Genomic DNA, 24200 nt, shown 5'->3' with positions numbered 1-24200 from the left:
TTAATATTATTTTTCTCTTCCCCCCCCCTCCCCCCTCAAATAGCTGCCAGTTTCTACTCCTGGGCAGTCAGTGTCTTTGACTACCAGTTTCACCTATAATATGTGGTCCTAAAACTCCCTAGAGAGAGAGATGAGGACAAAAGCATGAGATACTTAAAGGCCTAGTTCATCTGCATATATTTCTTTCTCCTTTAATTTTTCAGTGGTGATTTTGTTCAGTTGCTGTTTTGTCCTACTCAAGTCTGTTCTGCTAATCAGTAATAGTTCTTAAAGCAGGGGTAGATAACCCCCAGCATGGGTGCCAGAGCATGGATCAGGCCCCTCATGGCTTCCCCACTGTCTGCCCCTGCGACGCCAGCATTTTACAAGTTCAGGTTGCAGGCGTTTTTGGCATTCTGCCCAAAAATGTTGCCAACCCCTGTCTTAAAGCATGTTACTAGTGAGGCCAGTAATATTATCTTCATTTTACAGGTGAGGAAACAAAGATGCTGTGTATTAAATTAAATATTTTTATATGTTTAATCCAAAATGGCTGTGTAGGTTTTACTTTGAAGCTTACAGTAAAAGGAGTAATATTTTAATTCGACATGAGCAACTATTCCTTTTTCAGTTCCTCAGTAGGTTTATTTTTGGTAATTTCAAAATTTTTCCAGACCAAAATTCAGTCTCATAGTGATTGTGATGATAACCTTGGTGATACACTTGCATGGTAATTGATTCTTTGTTAAAGAACTTTCTTTTCTCTTTGTGTGCATCTTTAATTTCTGTTAGAAGTAAATATCAGCAGAAGCGAAGGTACTTTATTAGCCCAAAATAGTTGGCATAAATGAGAAAATATCTTGTGTGCATTTCTTACGTGGGGTTTGTGCAGTCTGAAGGCCTTTAAATTCAAAATACTAGTGCTAAGAGTATTTCAGATGACACTGCAACAAAATGGAAATGAGTCAAACATAGTTTTAATGATCCATAGTTTTACAAAGAATTTAGATTATGGATGTGTATAGGATGGTTTGGGGAGGATTGAACCTGCCTTAGTCAGAAGTTTAGACTAAATAACCTCTGGAGGTCTCCTTCAGCCATAGGTGTCTATTATTCTAACTGTTTTGGGTAAATCTGGGGAAGAAGGGTTTGGGGTAATAAGAGTAGTGGGCATGTGCCTAAGTGTCATCCAACAACACAACTTTTTTTTTTTTAAAACTCAACAACCCAATAAAATGGCTTTATCCTGCCAGAGTGATGCCATGTCAATAGATCTTATCTAGCAACCCATCAATATAGAAAGGAGGGTGGTGCTGACAACCTCTTTTGTTTTTCCAAAGTCCTTGGCTTTGGCTGACTCTTGGAGCATTGGTTCATTAACGTTTTGAGGAAGGGTTAAGAGTGCAGTGAAGGCTTGAATGGGGTGGAGTCTCTCTTTTGGATTACTGGCTTGCTGAGCTGTATTATTTTTGTCTGAGAGTGTTTTGGTTTGGTGGTGGTATACAGTTGGTGGTTTCAGAAATATTAAGATGCTTATATGTAATAGGTGTCCTTTTGTGTTTAAATTCCAGGTAACTGCCATAGTTTTGTGTGCTGGCCTTTAGTGATGAGGTGTCTGTTGGGTCTGTACACGTGAATCTGGAAGAGCTTTATAATCCTCAAGGAAGGACTATAAAAACTACAGCCCTGAGCCACCAGAACTAAGCCAGGAAAATTCCCAATTTGGATGCAACTATGACATGTTTTTTGCCACATCCTTTGGAGAAATGTGGCATAGTGAAGCTAGCAGAAAAATTACTACTTCAGCATAAACAGTGCCTCCACTAGGAGGCTCTGCCAACGTAGCTATACTGGCAGAGGCTTTTTTGGCACTGACGAGCCCCAAGACAGAACTGCATTTTCAGGCTGTCTCAGTGTCTTGAAACTTAAAATGTGTGGGTATACTACCCATGAAATGTGGATTGAGAGAATCTCCAGGGCTATCTCAGGCATTCCTATGTAATTATGGTTGGCTTTGCGCTGGAAAAATAATGCCTAACCTTCTTGATACAGAATTTTTTTAATAAAGCCAAAGACAAACATCTTTCCCCTCAAATGGCCCATGGTATTGTGTGGCAGCATTATAAGGACTACAGAAGATATCAGTATCTGCAGGAAAAGTCTTACAATGAAGATACTGCTCAGGATATGCATCATCCAAAGCCCTGGTGAAAGACCAGCATCTGACTGCAGAATGCTACAGGCATTCTTAGTAGTATTATCCATAAAGAGTCCAAGTTGGGCTGCTACCTATCCCATGCTATCTAAACGAGTGGTTCTCAACGTTTTTTTTTGTACCAGGATCCATTTGTGAATGTTGCTGGCCAGTCCTGACCCAGTGCCCCTCACTTCTGACCTGTTGCCCCCAGCCCCTCAGTGTGTGGGACAGGGTGAGTGTGTGGGGCCCTGGGGGCCCCAAGCAACCCCTTGCAGGCTGGAACTCTGCCAGCCTGCAAGGGAGAAGCCACGGTTTCCCACGTTTTTCTCTTTTAAAGGAGAATCCATCTTTAAATTATGTTGATCCATTTTTAAAGCTTTTTTGCCACCCTTTCATATATTCTTGTGACCCACAGGCTGAGAAATGCTGATCTAAGACTGCTATTGAAGTTGTTTGGGCCCTAAAGTACCCTAGAATCTTGAGAGCAGAAATGGTGGTATAATGCCTCCTGTGCCCTCTTACTCCTCTTCCCTCAGCTGCAAGTTCTGGGCTACCCTGAATTCTCACTCCAACTATTTAGTGTGTTAATTGAAGTGTCAATATTTAATAGCCTTCAAAAGGACAGTTGTATGTAAATCAATTTGCTACTCTGAACTATTATTTTACTAGTTTTCAGAGATAATATCTGGTGATTAATCAGAGCTATGCAGTAATCACATAGCTCATAGTCTATCACAAATCTGTTTGCAAATATGTCCGTAGCATGAAAAAAAATCTTTGTAAAAGCCAAGTTAATATGCAAAGACACTGGGTTGATAGGCCTGTTGAAGGAAGATCTCTAGCCAGGTCTAACTTATCTAAGCTTTCCTGACTTAGTCTGCTGTTCTCCGTCAGCTATAAAGTTTTTTCCATTTCATGTTTCTAAGGCTTTCTCTACACGTGCAGGTAAAGACGCAGTTGGATCTAATGAGAAATTCACACAATTTTGCCTCCCGCCATGCTACATGTGTATAGAAGGAGGCGCAATTGTAGGATCACACATTAGATCCAGTTGTGCCCTATTGCTGGTATAGGGGGAGCCTGATCCTGGGCTCCCCCTATATCAGCAAGAGACAGGCACCCAAAGCTGGGAGGCCCTCAGCCTCAGTGACCCACGCAGTCGGGACTCAGAGCCTAGCTATCTGTGGGACTCTGGGTCCCGTCTGCAGCTGGGACTGAGAGCTCCATGTGAGCCAGGGGTTTCACATATCCCCAAGCCTTGGGGATTGCAGCTGCCTCTATCCAAAGGTTGTGGGGGTTTCATGCTGGACATATTGTGCTCCTGCAGTTGAGCGCCCTCTTAGCTGAAGGGTGCTACAGAGGAGACCCTGCTACACATTCAAATTTAAACTTGATAGCAACAAGCTATAAAGTTAGTACGCATTTTCGAGGTCTAACTTGTGTAACTGGTTGGAGCTTTTTGTTGTGATAGCTGCTTTGCATGAGTAGCTGGTCTCAAGGTAATTGTGAAATTAACCAGTTAATTGCATGATACCTGTAATGTATAGAGAGGGCCTCAGTGGTTTTGAAGGCAGTTCTGGTTATAACTATGGTGTGTATAGCAAGTGCACTCGGGGATTTATTCATTAGTATCTGCATCACTAGAAAGAGTGCCTGCAGAGCCAGTTAATTTACCATGGGATTGGGGTCATTAGGTAAGTGTTGGGGGGAAATGACATCAAAGCCTTGTAGGCAGTATAATGTTCATTTTAAGCCCTTTTGTTGGAGGGAGGGTTATTCCGGATCAGTGGACTGCATCTTGTGTTGCAAAAAAGCAAAACTCCTGCCAACACCAATGGCTGTACATTCTTTTGACTGATGCATGGGAATAACTTCAGGTGACATGCTATTTTATGTGGGATGTTACCAAAGGATTTAATAGGTTTGGGTGTGGCAAAATTGGGCAGCTTGTTACACTGACTAATACTCCAGCTGAATTCTGGGTTTGAGCCATTTACAAGGGCTCTGTACAGTAATATGTGCTCGTCTTTTATTTAGTATCTTCATTCAAGTGTACTGACTGTAAACTTAAGTAGGGTACTATACTGGGGACTACCTTTCCCATTCAAGTGAAAATGTTCCCGACTGCTTGGAAGCAGTGATGGCTGTTGCCACTGAGGATTAATATCAACAAGAAGAGGTCTGTGGTTGTTTCTTAAGTGGAGATGGAAAGTCTAGCAGCTATGTTAGCAGAAATTCAAGTTAACCAAGAAGCAGTGAAAACTAGCCAAAAATAATTTTAAAAGGCATGGAAATACCTCAAAAGGAAATTAAAACCAATACAGTTGCACAAAAGAGCCAGCCACAGATGGAAGAGGATCTGAAAGCAAGGATAAAATCCAGTCAGTTGGAAATAAAAACTATGCTTGAGGAGATCCAGAGAGAGAGGAAAGAAATGGAATTTCGGTTAAGTGCCCAGGCTGACTTAGTGTCATTGATTGAAGAAGTGAGCACCAACTTGACAAGTGTAGATCATTTTTTCCAGAAAATGGAGAAGAGTCAGACTTCAAACATCCTTGAATTTGCTAACCAAGAAGATCCTGAGCAAGGACTTAAGGATGTTGAAAAATGTTTGGACATTAAAGTTAGAAGCCTTCAGACAGCTCTGGAAGTTAATGGTTCGGTTGAGGAATATGAACAGCAGGCAGCTTGGGGTAAGACTGTTATAACTTACAGCTACCCAAAACTTGGAAAGGGAAGGTTAGACGGTTTCTTCAGTTAGTTTTAGCCTGTCTGGAGTATGTTTTTAGACGTTATAACTTTGCCATCTTTGCTTAACAAAAGAAATTTTTAATGTCATTACTATATGCTAATGAGGTCACATGGGCACCTCAGAGGGGTTCTGGTCTAGCTCTACAATTCCAAGTTAGGATGGTAAGAATTCTCAGTTGGTTAAACCTTGGGCGGTTAACTGTAGTTATCAACTGGGCAGAATTTCAACTGATAGCCAGTAACTGAGCACAGAACAGTAGCATAGAAGCTCAGGTGGTGTTTCATTAGAGCAGCATAGTTCAAGCTATTCAGATGCTGTTTAGTAAAATTCGACAAGGAATGTAAGTATAGGCAGATCTAGGATTTTTGAAAAGGAGACCGGTACTATAGGGGAGGCTGTACCTCCTGCTCCCAGTGGGGTGGGCAGATCATGCTGTGGCAGCAGGAGCAGGGAACTTGTTTTTTTATTTTAAGTCTCTGAAACCAGGTAAGTATTTTACTGCCTACTCTTGGCTCCCCTTCCCTTTTCTGTGTGCTCAGCAGTACCTTCCCTCCACTCCTCTCTCTACTTGGTGCCTCTAGGTGCAGGAAGGGGGGACCTGCCTGCCAGTGCTGTTGTTGTGGCCATTGCTACTCGTATCCATCCAGGGTTTCAGGGGAATGGCTGTGCGGAAGGACAGTAATAGTGGCAGATATGTTCCTTTTCACTGCATCTGCTCTCAAGCTGGTGGGGAACACCTGGGGGAGGAGGGGGTAGCTATGGACAGGGCAGGAAGGGGAAACCTGTCTGCCACTGTCTCTGTTCCTGACTGAGCCTGGCTTTCTGTGCAACCTGGTTAGAGTAGGACGAAGCAGCTCTGGAGCAACCTCAACACCTGGGTCAGTCAGGGACAGTGACAGCAGCAGACTGGAAAAGGGGCAGTCTGACAGCAGGGGAAGTACTGCTGAGCACAGAGGGGTGAGGATGTTGCAGGGCAGAGAGAAAGGTTCTTACTTGCTTCAGGGACTAAAGTACCTGGCTATTGCACCCCCTCTGGATCTGCCCACAAATGTAACTAATTCTAATGCTCCTCTCAGTGACCTTTCTATATAATTAAATGTAGCTAGTAGTTGGAATGCACCCTTATAGAAAAATAGCTCATAATAATAGTAACTGGTAGTATTGGGTGGTGGTGTTCCCTCTATCTCCTATAGGACACATCAGATTGGTCAAGCTGTGCCAATCTGATGTGATTGAAACTTCTTTACAAAGGAATGATCTGAAATTCTGCTCTTAGTCAGACTTGTGTTCAGCCTTCAGCTGGGGTGGTTGTACTAAAGGAGCATAAGGCAGCTCTCTGAGGCCAGGGCAAAGTTCTTGACTGAGGGTCAGCTGCAAGCTCATGGAATTATACTTTTGTTCAAGATACAGGTGTTCAGAACTCCTATCAAGATGCAGTCACCAGAGTGGTATAGTTTAATAAAAAAAAGTATATTTTTTTGTGTATGGCACAAAGCTCATCTTGCAACATATAGTTGGGGGAAGTAATCTGATTACTTGGCCTGTCGGATTTAGAATGGTCTTCCGTGTGTATTCTTTAGAAATTGAATTCAATGGCAGTGTATACATGGAATTACAAATGAACTGGAGGGTATTTTATAAGGATGTGTTGCATGAGGCACACAGGAAGAGGGTTTCTTGGACGTCATTAAAGGCAAAAGATTTGAGGGTTTTTGCTCATCTAAGAGTGACACAAACATCAAGATGGACTTGATGGGAAGATTTTGATCCATATTTTGGTACCTGAAGCCCTTTTCAACTTTTGATGTTGTTGTTATTATTATAGACTTTCCTCAACAGGAGCTATAAGTGTGGCTTTTACCTATTTGGCTCTTTGTTTTAATGCTTTTGTTTAAATGTGAGTGAGGAACAAAGGACATAAACAGGCACAAAAGGGCTTGTGATTTATTTTATTTTTTTTATCTCCAGATGCATCTCACCATAGCTAGAAGAAGACTTTTTTCTAATTGTTCTTGTGTATTTTAATTTTTTTAATTCACAATGTTTTATTAGGACTGTAAAGAATCTGATGTGATCTGCACAATATGTAGGCTGCCTGAGTTTGCGGAGAACCTGAAACAATTGCTTGGAAGTGTGCACTGCTCAGTTGAATTATAGCGTTGACTGTTTTCACTTGAAAAGAAGACAAACGTGACGTTAACTTGTTTGTAGAGTAATTTTAACTCAATAAGGCAACTTGAAGCTTTTAAATTAAAATTAGCAGGTCAAGTTCAGCAGCAGTCTTTCTTTTGCCTTGGCTACAGTTTTCACCCAAATCGGAGACTGCACTTTTTTTTTTTTTTTTTTTTTGCAGTGTAAATATTTTGCTAATGGTCAGCATTCTTGTATGTTTTCATGTGCAGTGAAGTAACCAAGAAAAGCATCAAAACAATGTGCATCAAAACACATCAGCATTTCCTGAAGGGAAAGTTGAAACGGGGGCCAAAAGCCCTTTTAGGGTGGATTGCATGTTTGGAAGATGTATACAGTAGGATGAGTTGGATCTCACCAGACAAATGAGCTATTTTTCCTGCATTAGGATTCTGTTCTTAAACATTTGAGAAACTGCTAAGCCACTGAAATTTGATTAAGGCAGTGGCTGAAGTACTGATATTGGCAACATACTAGCTCTTGGTTATTACTGAAAGAAGAAGAGTGTTGGTATAGGAAAAGATCGGTGTATCAGATGCATCCCAGTGTCTCCCTCACTTAAATGAAAGGCTTTTGAAAGAATTAACAAAATGCTGATTTTTGATTTGTTAATTTTGGTCTTTTTGAGAGTAATGCTATTTTCCTTCTACTAAGTATTACTATTATGGTTTCAAAAAGTACTTAATTTTCTGTTGTTTTTCAACTTTTATTGTGAAGGAATCTTGTTAAGTCAGCTGCTGAAATTTGCACCTTGATCTCATTAAACTACCTTGGTATTTTTATATCTTGCGTCAGGTTTTGGTTGCTGCAGGATTTGCTCACACCCTGTGATCAAAAGGAGCCTGGCCTCATCCTGGCCTTATTTGCACCATTGTTTTCTTTAGCTTTCAGTTTAGAGCAGCAATATAAAGAAAACTAGTATACTTGGAGCGTTAAGAATTGAATACTAATGAGTAAATTGATTCTCTTTTCTGCCATTGCATGTCTGAGAAGTGCTTCTATGTGTTTTGAGGTTGCAACATAACCTAAGAATGTCAAAATAAACTAGGTAATCATCCAACAATGCATAATGGGTGGGGGAGGGAAGTGCTTGCAGTGTATTTACATTTTTGATAGGTTTAGTAAGTGCTTCATTTGTGACTAAAGCTAGTGGTGCTGAGAAACAAGCTTCAATATTTGGCTGATAAAGCCCAAATACAGACTTATAATTGTGGAACTCTCATAGTGAAAAATAAAGAAAGCAGTGGATTAAATATAAATTACAATTTGCTAGCTTCATTAACGTTTAGTAAATGTAAAACCCTTTTGCAGACCTAAAAAGAATGGATGGGCACATAGTGTATGGCAAAATTAGGCAAACATTCATGTTGCAAGAAATTTGGTGTCAAAGGAACATTCAGGTTCTCTCAAGATCTGATTAAAACAGTGGTATGAGCAGCTTTCTAAAATGCTGCGTAATGAAAAAAATGTAAACTCAGAATAATGAATTTAAGCACACAAATTTAATTGTATTTGGGTATTGTACTAGAATGCTATGCCAAATACAATTTCTAACCCACAAGACTCGTACTATTAAAATAAATGTTTGAACCCAATTAGAATGACTTAAGAAAATATTCTTAATTTTTTCTACTCTCTTCTTTGTTTCTTGATATTTAGCACCAAATAAATATTAATTGTATGCATATATATTTTAATTCCAGTTGACAAGGGCAAGCAGAGGACTCCTAAAAGTTCGTGCATACAAACCCAAACCTCTCCAGATGCGCATTCATATGAAATAAAAACACACGAGTTGGCACAATACAAAGCAAAATGTGAGAACCAACGTGGAATTATCCTGCAGCTGAAGAAACTCCTGGCCTGCAGTAACCGGAACTTTGAAGCATTAACTGTTGTGATCCAGCATGTACAATCTGAGGTAAGTTTTTCAAAAAGTAATCTCTTCAAATTTGCTATTGTGTTCTTGGTTGAAACTTTTGATTATTGCATGTGTGCGTACATATGTTGTAAGAAGTCTCTTTGACCCAAAGGAACCTATGAATTGAAGTGTTTCTTTTTTTAAACATTTTTTTTTTCTTAACTTGCATAGGATTAGTATCTTGCATCTGTCTAATTGGAGTATCCCTAGCTCATTGCTTTTTAACTTTTTCTATTTGTAATGATCCTGTTAAAATGGATGATTCTAAGCATCATTAAGGTAGAGTTTCCAGTTAATCATTCTGCAGCTGTTTAATGCCATAATCCCTCTTTATTTACCCAACATAGTTAATGGATGTGTTTATCGGCCTATTTACAATATTAAGGGGTTATGTCGTCTCAGTGACTTCATTTATTTGAAAATGTTTGTTTTATATTATAAAAAGCTAGCGTACGTTGAGTGTAATGTTAACAGAAGGTTAAAAACAAATATAGAGTATGTAACTGGGTCCCTGTTAGTCCTGCTTGTTCTCTTTTTGACAGAAGAGAGACGGTTGTAGCAACTTGCAATGACGGTTGCTCTTGGCATGTTGTATGCTAAAAGCCAGTGCTTTGTCTTTGGAGACATAACTTCAAAGACCTTTTTTTAAAAAAAGGCAGACTTTTTTTAGTATATGATTTGGAGTTTGGGGGTAATCTGTTCCAATGCTTTACTATCTTCCATGTGAGACAGGGTTTTTTTCCTAATATCTAACCTAAACTTTCCTTGCTACAACTTGATTTCGTGCTCCTTGTTCTGTTTACCACCTCTGAGAGAGACTCACGCAGGGAACTGATGGACAGGATCCCCTGGGAGGCTGATCTGGTTTTCTGTAGTCCAGGGACCTTACTCTTCTGCCTGCCTTCCCCTGAACTCAATCATTTTGTAGTTGCTGCTCCCTGAGTTACCCTCCACTTCTACATTCCCCACCAATTATTCCCTGTTTCCAAGCAGCAAGTCAAAAACAGCACGGCCCCTAGTTGGCCTTTTAAATTATTGGGATACCTCTGTATCCCACACCTGTCTTGTATTAATACTAACTTTTTTCTAGTTACTCTTGTTGAATCATAAATGTGCCTAACCTGGATTTTTAAATAAAAGTGTTTGAAGAGATTTGGTGTGTCCTGGAGGATACTGTGTTCAGGACAAGAAGATCCCTGCACATGTAAAGGAAAGAAAATTCCTAGGCTTGGCCAGTTTCTCCAGTTTTGTTGTTGGTGAGAGCCAAGAGTGATTTGATGGTTGCTTAACTGAATAGGATCAGAGAAGTTTGTGTCAGGTCTTCGCTGGGGGTGCACCGATTAAAGATTTTTTAGCCGATACTGATGGCCAATTATTAACCAGCTATATTGGCTGATGCCAATCTGACAGCCAATATGCAGCCCAGCAGCTTAAAGAGCAGTGTCCAGCTGATAAGTCTGTGTTGGGGAAAGGGCATGGGGGCAGATTGAGGCCCCACACAGTGAGGGAGAGAGTAGGGTAGGGATGGGGGTAGGAGCTGCCCACCCAGGGTGGGGTGGGACGGAGCCACCATGGCTTGTCTGGGGTGGGGGTGGGAAAGGGGGAGGCTCCCACTGCTGCATGCGCCCCCAGGGGAAGGGGCATGTGCCTCCTAGACTTGTGTGGGGTGAGAGAAGGCTGCCTGCTGCAGGCTTGGGGCCAAGGGCTGCACCAGCCTCTTCCTGGCCGGAGGGCTGGGCCAGGGCTGTGTTGTGGGGACCAATATATCGGTGCATCTGTAGTCTTCACTGATCCTTGGAAGTTCAGTCCTAAGTGTTGTGTAAGTATACATTTACCCCATAGTTCTCTGCTGACATTGGAATGGGAAACAGTCTCCATGTGCAATACAGAATAATATTGTGTTGGTCAACATTTATCTAAGTCATGTATTTCTTGTGGAGGCTGGGGACAGAAGAATAAATGGTCTGTCCTTTTCATAATGTAGATAAAGAGGACAGCACCTTTTAGCTGATGGATTAATTCAAAGTTTAAGCTGCTTGTGCTTCATAGAAAATTAAAGCCTAGTTCATGCAGTCCCTGGGCTAGCATGTAGCCAGCTAAATTGAGCTATGTGGTGTTACTATAGTGTATATGCTACTAAGAGTAGACTAAACCTGTTTTAGCAAGGTAGCTCAACCTGGCCCAATCTCAACCATGTTTTTCCCTGGGTAAGGTAGAACTGCCAAGAGGTTTAACTTATGACTTACCAGATACAAGTCCTTTTCTTTCTGCTTTCAGACAGGCTGTCCAGCCGCTATTCTTTGAGTAAACAATGTCTGTTACTCCCTCTCTCCCTCCCCTTTCTACAGTACTGTTAGGCATAGTCTTTATACCTAAAGCTCCTCTGCAGCAGCAAAGTCCTCCTTTTTGCCTGTACAACTATTACATCTCCTCCAGGTGGAGTTAAGTTTCAGCTGCCAGCCAGTTATAGGAGCAACTACATGCATTGTGTCTTTGGCATGCTGTTATTGTCCACTTAGCACCTGGTACCTTCCTAGGATGCACTAAATGCTCTGGCAGCGCAGCTGCTGTTTGGAGCTACATGGACCCACCACAGATTCTGGGTATAGACTGGCTCTAGCAGCTTGGCAATGCCAGATGCTGTTTTGCAAACAGAATTTCTAGCAACAAAGCGGGATATGTATAGACATTATCTTAACACACCTCTTCCAAAATTTTGGTAACTCGTATCTTAACAGTAACATCTCCGTACTTTCAACTGCCTGATGCCAGGAGGTGCTAATTTTCTAGTTTCTCCTGAACTGCAAAACAAATCTGAGACCCTCTTAACAATTTTGTTTCAAAGTATGGAAAACTGACTACTATGGAGTTTGAGTTCAGTTACGGGAGACCTATCTTCACTGAATATCTGTTCCAGAATATACAGTAGCCTTTAACAATGCACATAGAGTTCAGCATTGGTAAAAATCTATGCTGCACTTCCTAATCCTTTCCTTTGCACAGGTTTCTAAGCTTCTGTTATTTTTTTGCCCAAATGTTTGAGATCTGTTAGTGCCGTTTTTAACTTAACAGCACTTCCCTGTCAAATGTTTAACACACAAAGCAGAATATGTAATCGACAAATCCACCCAGCTCCACTGGAAGGAGGTGATAAGACCACTCATACTAGATCTTCCTTCAATCAAATCTAGTGATTATATAATACTGTTGCTTTTTTTTGTCTGAAATATCTACCCCTAAACTGTCTCAGCTCTAAATTTACTTTTTAATATGCTTATGCAGAGGCATGATCTGTCAGCATCAATCATTTACCCTAATAACTTCCTAAACTCATCAGAGTTTGTCCTGATGATTTCTGTCTTTAGGTTTAAGATTCGGTCTTTGCGAATATCATCTGCTTAAAATCCAGGTAACCCATCTGAAGTGAAAGAACTCTGGACTTTAGAATTCTAAAATCCAGGTTTTACTTGCCTGGAGTCCAGATGACATTACTTAAACAATAGTAGTCGTGTTGCTACAACAAACTAATGCAGGATAAAAGTTTGCTCCAGATTATTTGTTGGACATTAACAAGGTGGCTGACACGAATATCTGAACTAGAGTGACTTCATCTGTTTTTAAAAGATTGATGAATGTAGATGTTTTATTGCCAAAAGGATGCATCAAACCGAAATCTCATCAGTAAAAACAAAACCCGACACCCCCCCCCCAGTTCTAAGTTATTGTTCAACCTTGTGGTCTATATTCCCCAGCCAATTCTTGTCATTTTATAATCACATTTTCCTGTTTTTAACCTTTACCAGCAAGAAAGGAGAAAACTGACACTGTAGAGGAAGTAATGAAACTGACCACATACAATATGTTATCAAGGATCCTGTCCCATCTGTGGTATTTGGTTTTTATAGGTATTTCTTGCAACTGTAGCAGGAGTAAATCTGTAATTCTCTGGTTTTGTTTCTTAACTTGTTTTAATATTACTTTTACTAGTTAATTTTAATTTGCTATGTATTGGAAGATGGTCACATTATATAAAAAAATTAATAAATAAAAGATATGACCATAAGATGTGACCATCTTCCAATATAAAAATAGGAACAAACAGTTGAAAAAATGTAGTGCAACTTGTCTGTACCAAATAGGGTAGAAACCAGAGGCTGTATTTAAAAGAATCTGAATTTCATATTGCAATTCTGTAATCTATTATAAAATTAAATCTGTGTTTCTTAAGAAATATAATGCTCCACAATACACATAGTAACCTGAAAATCTGTAGTTTCTCTTATGCATTGCCCTCTTCAACCCTTGGTATACATTAAAAATCCCACATTGTTCTGTTCCTGTCAATTGATTATAGCTGAGCAATTTGAACTTTAAACTTGCTTTTCACCTTTTAAGAAACAAACAAAAACAACCCAACAATAATTATCCCTGAAATGATGCTTGACTATCGAAACAGTCTTTACGTTTTCCAAAACAGCTTTTTTCTTGCTCCTTTTTAATTAAAATGCCTTTGGTGTGCAGAGGGGACAAACAATCTTTGATGTACCAGTGAGGTCACTTAAGAATTAAAATAAGGTTAGTTAGATTTCCCTTCCCCTTCAGATTTGCAGCATATATTGAATATGTTGTCACGTTATTTCTAGTGAAATAATTCTGTTACCTACACAAAAGTAGCAAGACTAGATCTGCTCTCTAAATCCACTCTGTAGAATTCCATCTTTCCAGTGAAAATGAAGTGCATTGCTGCAATTACTTAAATTACTTGCCACTGTCATTGCAGTGGTACTAGCATGAAACTTGCCTTTCATCCTGTCACGTATTTTAAGTAATGAAATAATTTCAATTGATGTATAATTGTGCTGTGTTTACTACTAAGAAAGTAGCATCTAAGATAGAATAAACCATTTACTTGGACTGGGAAAAGCTTTCTAAATCATGGTTTGTATAAAACCAGAACTGAAGTTTCCTAGCATTAAGATATCATTTAGTTTGTCAAGAACTTTAAAAGCCAGCACTGAAGAAAAAAGTTAATAAAATTAGGTAGGGCTGTACAGAATATTAAAATCTCAGAACATTTTATTGTTGTATAACTGGAAGATGAGCAGACTCTGATGTCAGTCCCTGAATTGTGCCAAGATGATGATAGGAATGTTGATTCAGACAATACTCAGGAATGGTGATGCAGTCCAGGAGAATTTGCTGGATGGAACTAATGCGACTGAGACCTTCTATTCCAGAAGGCAATCACAACTTAGATGCAGATATTAAACCAGGATGTGGAATGCAAGAAGCAATGTAAGCAGCAATGTAAGCATCAGTTAGAGGAAGGGTAACTTTTTTAACTGGTTTCTGTGTCATCAGTGCATGAATAGCTGTAAATTTGGAATTTCCTGTGTAAGGGCTTATCTGTGCAATCATCATAACATGAGTGACAGTTTTCTATGGAATTTCCTAGGATTTTAAAAAGAACCGGCAGTCTTGGAAGTACTGATCTTACTTGTCAGCTTCATTGCCCTGCCAGATAGACAAAGTTAAGAAAAGGAGCCTCGTGTCAGCCTTTCCTACCCACTGAGGTATGAAGTCATCTTGCATCACACAGTATACATAAAGCTTTCAGCTGCAATGGACAGTACTCTGAGGCAGCCCTCCCTTATTCAGTTTGTAGCTTAAAATAGGTTAAAAGTACTGTTGTTTTGCGTTTAAATTTACTATGATAACCAAAGAGCTGAAATTTCAAAATATAACTTGGCAAAATCTCAAACAGTTTTCACCAGAAGACTTCAAGGTATTTTCCTTTCCAGTCTTCAGCCTTTAATTCCAACAGTCCAAAGTAATGACATGTTTTTTAATCACGTAAGGATTTTTTTGTTGTTCTTACTCAAATAATTCAATTGTTCTTCAAACACTTCAAAAAACATCTGCGTGCAGACAGATCAAGCCTGGAAAATTACACCTGAGAAGTGCTCTGTTGAGAACAGAGGTTAGAAATAAAATATACACTATACAAAGCATGTAGTTACCACAAGTAGTGAATTTCTTAAATATGAGATTTTAGCAATAGCTCTCTGTTTAGCTTTTTCTTTAGCATATAGGACTGTTTGATTGCAAGTGTACACTGCTATGTTAATGATACAGCAATGTATTTCCCCAGTAAAGAGCTAAGAGATGAAAAAACTGAGGCTACAAAAGCCATCAATGGAAACAGGACGGGGAAAGTATTTAAAAGTGGTCTTAATTTAAACCTTTACAGAAGTAGGACACTGGCGACTGTAGTCCCCCTGCTTTATCTGTGGCAGGTTACGGTGTTTTGTCTTGTCAGGGCTGCCTAGGTTAGACAGTGGAATTGTACAGGATAGTGATCAACTTGCCTTAAGCAGGGGGTTGGACTAGATGACCATTCAAAGTCCCTTCCAGTGCAACTTCTCAATGATTCTATGAAATTTGGTCGATGAGTGACTGCAGATATTTACCTTAAACTGGTGGATTTTTAAAAGTATAACCAGATTATATTTTACTATAAAACATCCTGAATAAACCACCTAAATAGACATTAAACAAAGTGGAATATTCTATTAGGGAAGGAACTGCTGTGATGCTCTAATACAGGGGTGGGCAAAATGTGACCTGGGGGCCGGATGCTGCCCACCAGGCCACTCTATCCGGTCTGTGGGGCCCCCCCAAAATTAAGTAAACCTTGTCATTGCTTTCATCCCAAAATCACCACCTCAATCCTGAACCAAAAAGCCCAGTGGCTAATCAAGTTGCAGTGCTCGGTCAATCTGCAACTAAATTAATATACTCACAGTGCCCAGCTGGCCTGTGACAGTGCCAGACTTTCATCTGTTTTTTGTATACAGAACCATTGACAGTACTATGTACATGTAGAGTGACAACATGTAGAGATATTATTCGGGTTGCATAAGTAGGGCAGACTAGACAAGTAAATATAATAGACTGCCACCAGAGGTGGTTCAAGCACCTACTTTGAACACCTTCAAGAGAAATCTGGATGTTTATCTTGCTGGGATCCTATGACCCCTGCTGACTTCCTGCCCCTGGGGCAGGGGGCTGGACTTGATGATCTTCTGAGGTTCCTTCCAGCCCTAATGTCTCTGAAATCTATTAAATCTATAATGTTACTGAATGGCTATAGGAGCAGCCATGAGTCAACGTACATAAGTTGCCTCTAGGTTACAATTAGCTGATGATGAAAATATGGATAACTGAAGTGTGGTTTACAAAAAATGTGATTTGTTGGTTCTGTGTTGTGACCTGTGGCTAGCAGTATATCCTGAAGAACAGATGCATTGCAATTTGTGATGGTCCATCCTGATACAAGCTACTGCTAGGATCAAGATAGCATGTTTCATGCTATGAATCATTATCCATTATGGGTGTACTTCCCTGTTTAAAAAAAGAAAAGCGGTTCTTGGAAATTGGTGGGTAAGTGGGTAGGTTTATAGACTCGTATCTCAAGAAGTATTTACAAATAAATGAAACCACAGTTCATTACACCTACCCATAATTTCTAAAATAGATTTTTTTTTTTTCAGTTTGATATTAGGGCTGCAATTTGACAGCAAAACTCATCAGACTTTCCTTTCTAAGGCTAAATGGTAGAACACGATAAATATAAGAGTAGATCATTTTAAGTGCTTCTGTTTTGCTGTGATGATGAATTGGTGTGTTATGTAATCAACTGAAGTGATTAACTCTTACTCTGTTGTAGCACATTTCCCTGTTGAATGAGCGTCTCTCTTTAAAAGCCATGTTCTAATGGTTTTATATTTAGCTCTGAACACTTTTCACACAGTGATCATAATGATCATAATCCTTTAAAAAGGGAAGTGGGTGGTATGTTTCCAATTTACAAATGAGTAAATTGAAGAAAGGAGCAAAGGACTTGTTTGCCAAGTAGTATAGTGACTCAGGCAGCAACAGTACCCAATTCCTCCAGACCAGTACCCCCCTGAGTAGATCAAATTCTTATGTAATTCATCAGTCTGGACTCAAACTTTAAATGTGGTACCATTCTTTACATGGAAGAGTAATAGTGTGGAAGCATTTAAGGTGCATTTCAGGATTCTTGTATTGCAGTTGAGAAGTTGAAAAGGATATAGGTTCTTTTTTATATAAATCAGCAGTGATTTATGGACCACAGCTTGGGAACTATTACTATATAAGTGTTTATGCAAACACATAGTTGTGTTAGTTGTATAGCAAAGGGAAGGGGAATGCAACTTGGGCCTACGGGGCATGGGGAGATGCAAAAATTGCCATTGCCATGGCTGGACACTGACAGCACAGCAGTCAGTACGGCCCTGTGCTTTGAAGCTGCTCAAGACATGTTATGCCTCTGTGTGCATGACACTTAAAGCTAGCAGATCCCTACCTAAAGAACATTACCTTCTGAGTTAGGTGGAAGGCAGGAAGACGTACCTAAGGCAAACTACTGCAGTTGAAAGGTCCTGATATATTTATGTATTTGTATTGTATATCTTTTTTCATGTTAATATGGGGGGGGGGCAATTATTGATTAGGTAGACGGTCATTGATGAAGTTAAGAAGAAAATGTAAAATCATTTGAAAAGAGACAATGTATCTGTGGACAAAAATAGTTAATTTGATTAATGTCTTTTAAGGAAGTAGTCCTAAGCTAAGCATAGACATTTGGGAAGGTTAAATCGGGTTCAGAATGGCTGCACAGTTTTAAAATTTGCTTATCCTGCTGCTGACCGAACACTTACAGACCCAGTCTCAGTGACTGGCAGTCGGTTTAAGCCTGTAACTGTACAGAAGTTCCATGTACACAAACTGGTCTAAAAATTGCAGAACTTGGTTTAAGATGAACCTGGATCTATGTAGTTTGATTTAAATCAAACTGGTGCATGGAACATCTGTACATTTTCCCTGTGCTGCCCCAGGGCTGAGGAATCCAAGCAACTGGTCCCAGCCCTGGGGCTGCTCTTTTCACTCTCCCCCCCCCCCCCCCCCCCCCCCCCCCCCCCCAAATAATTTCCCGTGGCACAGCTTCCCCCCCCCTTCCCCTCCTCCTGGGCTATTTTTTTGCGCCCCTGGCCTCTTGCTTTCCCCCCTCCCCATGACCAGGCAGCCTTCTTGACCCTCAATCCCATATGTCACTTTTTGGTGCAGCCACTTTTATCAGTGTTCACCACTACTGGAGCTGAGCAAGTAAATCCCAATGGGGAGGAGAGGTGGGAGGGGGGATGGGAGTAATGCCACTGACCTCCCCACCTGCAGGTCGCGCCTGCCCCCCACCACTCATGGATTGCATCTCTTCCCTCATACCCCAGAACACCCCCCATCTTGTCCAGCCTGCTGGACCGTTAACCCCCACTGCTGTTCTCCCCATCCTGACTTACCTGATATAAGGCAACCTTTGATCCAGTTTAACCTGCCCCCTAATGCCCCTGAATGTCTGTCCTTAGCTCTAATGTTTGTAAATAGAAGTACATATAGTTCTATGCATGTACTTGGTAGCCGTGTTGGTCTAAGACAAAAAGACATACAAAAAACTAGAACTCGTGCTTCCAAAATACCACCTTTCATTTCGGAAGCACGAGTTCTAGTTTTTTGTATATAGTTCTATAGCTCTTTTTCTAGCAAGAATGGAATGGAGAAAATCACGATCAGCTCCAGAAGGATAAATTAAAATAATATGTTTTTATATAAAACTGCATGTAGCATAAGGACTACATGATAAATATAAACTGGCAGTACACTACTTTTAAAAAGCAGAACTATCAAATATGAAGTTACAAATGAGCTGCATAGCTCACTTCAAACAAGTGTTGAGAGAACCATTATATAGTTTCTCATGTATTTCTATATGCCATGTTATGTATGCCGTATATAAAATAATTTTAGCTAGGTTGAGAGTTAATGTTTATTATTACTCATTTTTATGTCAGCTTTTTAAAGGCAGGCTTGTGGTACTGAGAGACCCCAGATGGGTTTCTCAATAGCCAGGATTCATCTGAAACTTTACAACTGTCTTAAGTGCCCGCTTCCCAGACCCTCAAAAGGGTTATGAACCCCAAAATCTGATAACAAGCACATGGAAGGCCCCCAAGATGTTTTCAGTTTTCTTTTTCTAATCCTGATGATGTGCAGTATTTTAAAAATCTGTCATAGTACAGAATACTGTAAGCCTGAGTCTCAGTGATGTAAACTTAAGAGCTGAGAACTCACATTCTCTGAAGGATGGAAAACAGCTTTTCCAGATGGGTAACTTCTTAAAAATGTTCAAAGCTGCTCAGAGGCTTGGAATGTCTCTCTAGCAGTCCCAGAGAAGCTGAATGTGTGAGCAAACTGCAAGTGAGGAGGTCAAGGGTGCATGGTAAATGGCTTATCACATCAGTACATAAAAAGAAACTTAAAAAGGCCAGATATTACAATATATAAAGGGTAACTTGCTCATTATTTAGGACCGTGTTTCCATTTAACAACTTAAAGACAATTTCAAATGAAAATTTATTCTGATTGCAAAAGCAAGAAGTCAAGTTTATTTGGGATTTACAGTGTAAGGTATTTGTAAGTAGTAACACATGTGCAATACTAGTTTATTAGGCAACACACAAAACTAAAACCAGATTTACCATGTCTTTTATGGCTTTTCAAGTAGAAAAGCAAGATATTGAAGGGATTATAAATTTTTTACATGTAATGAAGGAACACCACAAAGCAAAACATGACTTGCAGCTCTTGAAATGGAAATATAAGACACGTTAAGCATAAACATAGGATTTTTTTCATTCCATCATTGGAGCAGAGTAGCTGTTGGCAATTGCTCCTATTTTTATGATATTAGTTAGTCCTTTTGCCCTGTATTTGTAAAAGGTCACTAAAAGGCCTGCAAAAAGGACTGGCTGACAGGAAAAACAAATTGCTAAAGCAGTGCAGGCTACAGATGAACTTTGAAAATCTGAGATTTCACACACATTCGCATTCCAAAGTTCTTAGCCGAGGCTCTTTTTCTCTCCCAGTCCAGTCTTGCATTACATCTGACTGTAGTCAGGTGCACTGAGCTCTGTCCTCCTGGACCTCTGCCCTCAGACTTACCACAGATGAAATATTTAGCACATTCTTAAAACCTGCCCAAATTCTTCTCATGCAGCAAGTATGTGAGTGCTGGTCCTGAAGAACAGGCACACTACGAAAAGGACTTGAACCCCTTACTTCAAACTTGATACATCTCCACTGTAGACCTAGCACAGACTCTTATTGCTCCACCCTGCCCCCTGACAATTTTCTCACTTCCCAGAATCAGGTCTGGAAAACACTGACTTTGGCCAAAATGTGTCTGTTTCCTGTGCTTGAAAAAGGAAGAGACCAGTTTTGTAACCTTCCTACTTGGTCCTGTGATGTAGTGCCTAGGACATACCAGTTGCCTTAGAAATAACTGTCACACGTTTTGGAATGATGATTACCGGTACTTGTTCCCTCAGTGATTTGAGTAGGAAGATCCTTGCTTAAAATGGAGTATTTCATTAACACTAGACTTATTTGAAAAAATAAGCAGACTTAAGGATCTGGGTGAAATCTTAGATTTTTGAAGTTTATTAGTAAGCCTGTACTAGATTAGTAGTTTATTTTTCCTGTCATCCAGTCCTTTTGGGACTGCTCTCAATTTCAAGTCTTAGTTTAAACTTAATCTTGCAGAGCACATATATTCTGGGCCAAAATACTACAATGTTGTAGTAATAATAAATAATAATATGATGCCATATTTTACAAAAATGGAAAGCAGCTACTCTGAATGTTATCTCATCTTTGTATTTTTGAATACTATGTTTTACTTGATTTATTTTGTAGATTTCCCACATATTCAGGACTAGTTCTTTTCAGCATGTTTTTTCTCCTGCATGTAATACCAAACCATGTGACAGATGCCATCTAGTTACTGAATAAATCTACATAATAAGCAGGGATCTGGGTTTTCTGTTTCCCACAGAAAAACGGAGTGAAACATGGATTTCTCATTTTAGCAGAGAAACCTGCAGTTTTTAGTGTTGCAGCAAGCCCTCTTCAGGCCAGCCTGCAACGGGCTGGGAGGGAGCAGGAAGAGGGCAGTCAGGGAGGGGTTGTCATGTGCAGCTCCTGCAGATAAGTTGTAGTGGGGGAGGTGGGGCATGGACTGAGGCCCCCATAGGGAAGGAGGGAGGGAGTTGGGCAGGGCTGGGGCTTGCAGCCTGGCACTGAAATGCATGGCTGCAGAGTCCCAGCAGGGAGTGAGATGAGGTCACAGGTGGCTTGTCCAGGAGGCGGGAGGGGAGAAGCTGGCTCCCCCATGCCACGGGCACTGCTGGGGGGCAGAGGGGCACATGCCCCCCAGATCTGTACATGGGGAAGGAGTGGAAGTGGGCTGCCCACTGCAGGCTCAGGTTCCCAACTTGTTGCTCTCCCCCAGAGCCTTCATAGCTCAGCAGGTGGAACCTGGTGCTACAGGGCAGAGTGGGGCCACACAAGATGGCTGTTTGCCACTGCAAGCTCTGTGCTGCCCTGGCAACATATCCTCTGTGCACACAACTGTGGTGGCATAGGGCTGTGCCCCTCACTACTGCGCATGCAGAGCCACGTTGCCAAGGCAGTGCGGAGCTTGTAGCAGCAATGAGCTTTCCTGTGCAGCCCCACTCTGCCCTGCAGTGCCAGGTTGTACCCACTAGGCTGCAGAGGCCTGGAGGGAGGGCAGCAGGGCAGGGAGCCCTGCCCTGCGCACAGATCTGGCAGCGTGGGTCCCACTGCCCTCTGGGAGTATGTGCAGCTGCAGGGAGTTGCCCCCCCGCCAGTGGCAATGCATAGGGGTGCATATGCACTCCCTGTCAGGCTGCCCTCCCCGTTTAGCTGGGGGGCAGGCAGGAGCACCAGTGTCCCCCCTGCAAGGGCCAGCTGGGGAGCAGGGTTGCCAGCAAAAGTGGCTGCATTGCTTCTGGAAGTGGCCACGGGACTCCCGGAAGCAGCGCGCTCGCTTCTTGGTGAGCGAGGTTGGAGGCGGAGAACTCCCCAGTCAGTGCGATCAGCCCCTAGGAGACCCCCGCGGGGGGGGCGCCCCCCCCCCCCCCCGACTCAAGGCACCAGTCCCCCATGCCCCCAGACCAAGCCTGCAGCGGGGGGGTGGGCTGGGCTCCGCTCCACTGCAGCAGCCTCAACCTCCTGCCAAGGGCAGAGGGCTGCAGACACGGGGCCCCGGCCCCATAGCCCTGGCACCTGGGGGCCCCCTCTGGCAGGGCTTGGGGAGCAGGCGCTATGGGCAGGGAGATAGGGGCATGAGCAGGGCTGTGGGGGGCCTTTCATATTAATCACATATTTTAGGGGTTTTATCAGAGCATTTGCATTTTGTTTTGTTTTTTAATCGGGGAAAACCAGAATACCTGCTAATAAGTAGGTGCGCAAGAGGTAAGGCTTTCTTATTGGAGAATAAGGTAAGGTAAGGATGCTCTTATACGACCAACTATGTAGCTGAGATCAAGTTAGATGAACTTTCAAATGGAAGATTTTTTTTTCACATCTCTGATTAATGCAAGTACAGTAGTTAGAATTTTACAAATGCCTAGATGCAGAATCCCAAATCTAATGTTATTGCACCTGGAATCCAACTTTTAAATTTGCTTTTTTGATAAATTTTGTAGCTACCCTGGCAAATCTCAGGATCTAAATTATCTTTTTTACACTGAGATCTGGTCTTATACTGAGATACTTTTTTTGTGAAATTTGTAAGAGGAGGGGGGAACCCAGCCCATACCTCTTTCCTGAAGTTTCATGCGAGTCGTATATTTGTAATACTTGACACCTTAATTTGTTCATGGGCTTTTGAAAATTAATGTTCCATAAATCTCTCTATAATACAGTTATTTTAGCTTCTGTGTGTCTGACAGTGTAATTCTGTTATGGCTGGCTGCAGAGATTTTTTTTCCCCCTTTTAAACAGGCTCTATAAATTTGGGAGTGTAATTTGTAGTGTTTATTGCAATTACTGGCTTTTGAAGTTTAGTGGGTTCTTCAGTTTTCTGGAACCTTTTGTGTTTAGCAAAATCCAAGTTCTTGCCTTCATAGGTATGTCCTAAAGCCATTAAAAAAAAAAACAAAACCTGCCCCAGCTAAAAAGTTTGTCTTTTTTTTCCCCCTTCAGTGAAAGTAAGCTAAATGTAGTGTTCTGCTTTAACACCATTATGAATTATAAACTCAGTTCTTGCCCTTAAGGAGTGGAGGTTGCTATTGGATTGGCTAAACTTGGATTGTGCTTTGTACTCCAGCTCGGGCAGAAGCAGCATGGTTGTTACTTTTTAACCAGATGGCAGAGGTAGAGGAGCTTCCCTGCCAACAGTGCCAGCAGGTCCACTGAACATGGCAAGGTGGCAGCCTGGCCTGCTCTGCTTTGCCTTGGGGCATTGTTAGAGACTGTAGTGCAGCGATTCTCAACCTGGGCTTGATTCTCAGTGCTGGGGCACCCTGGGCTGCTGCCAGGTCCTCTGAGGGGTATATCAAGGTGTGGTGAGAGAGCAGGCTCAAGTCATCCCCAGTGCCCTGCCCTGCTTCAAGGTGAGCACTGTAATAGATCTAACTCTTTGTTTTTGAGATTGGAGCTGCTTAATTCACAGAACCACTGCCTTAATGACACCAGGGAACTGAAGCTCATCTGTGTAGGTCAGTGGTTCCCAATCTGTGGCATGGGTAGCACCAGTGGTACACAGACAGCCTGCCAGGGGTACACATTAATAGATTTATTACAATTACTTTATATGACCAAAATTTGCTGGTGGTACTTAAGGTTGTCATTTTAAATCGGTAGTGCACAATCTGTCAGAGTTTTTGGGAACCGCTGTAGGTCACCAAGAGCTTCCTGGCTTTGACTCAAAGGGCCGTGGCCTTTGCTTATGGTGGGTGCTGCTAGGCAGAGTTTAGAGGGTCTCTCTCTGGGGAGGTGGCAGACGGGGCTGCCCTGCTGGGGCGAGTCAGCAAAGGTCAAGGGCAAGGACGTGGGAAGTCGGCTTGGGGAGTGGGGAGGAAAAGGGGACAAGTAGGGGGCAGAGGAGGAGGAGACCTACTGCACAGGTAAGCGCTGGAGGAAGGAAACCGGTGGTGTGGCAGGAGCAGCCTGGCCGAGCTGCGCCGGCTCCTGCCTGCGGCCAGATAAGGGGCCCA

At 41.6% G+C, this 24200-nt stretch overlaps 1 protein-coding gene across 8 annotated transcripts in view; it reads left to right on the top strand.

Moving 5' to 3' along the window:
• Positions 1 to 24200, top strand: part of MTUS1 (microtubule associated scaffold protein 1) — a 164092-nt gene that overhangs the window by 111294 nt on the left and 28598 nt on the right. For all 8 annotated transcript variants that reach the window (XM_025207540.1, XM_006015860.3, XM_025207524.1 and 5 more), the window contains one exon: positions 8822 to 9039. In XM_025207540.1, the coding sequence (XP_025063325.1) occupies positions 8822 to 9039 (218 nt within the window). The remainder of the gene's footprint in view (positions 1 to 8821; positions 9040 to 24200) is intronic.

This window comes from Alligator sinensis, unplaced genomic scaffold (assembly GCF_000455745.1).
Source record: "Alligator sinensis unplaced genomic scaffold, ASM45574v1 scaffold528_1, whole genome shotgun sequence".
Taxonomy (NCBI): Eukaryota; Metazoa; Chordata; order Crocodylia; family Alligatoridae; genus Alligator; species Alligator sinensis.
This window is presented reverse-complemented; position numbering and strand designations above follow the sequence as displayed.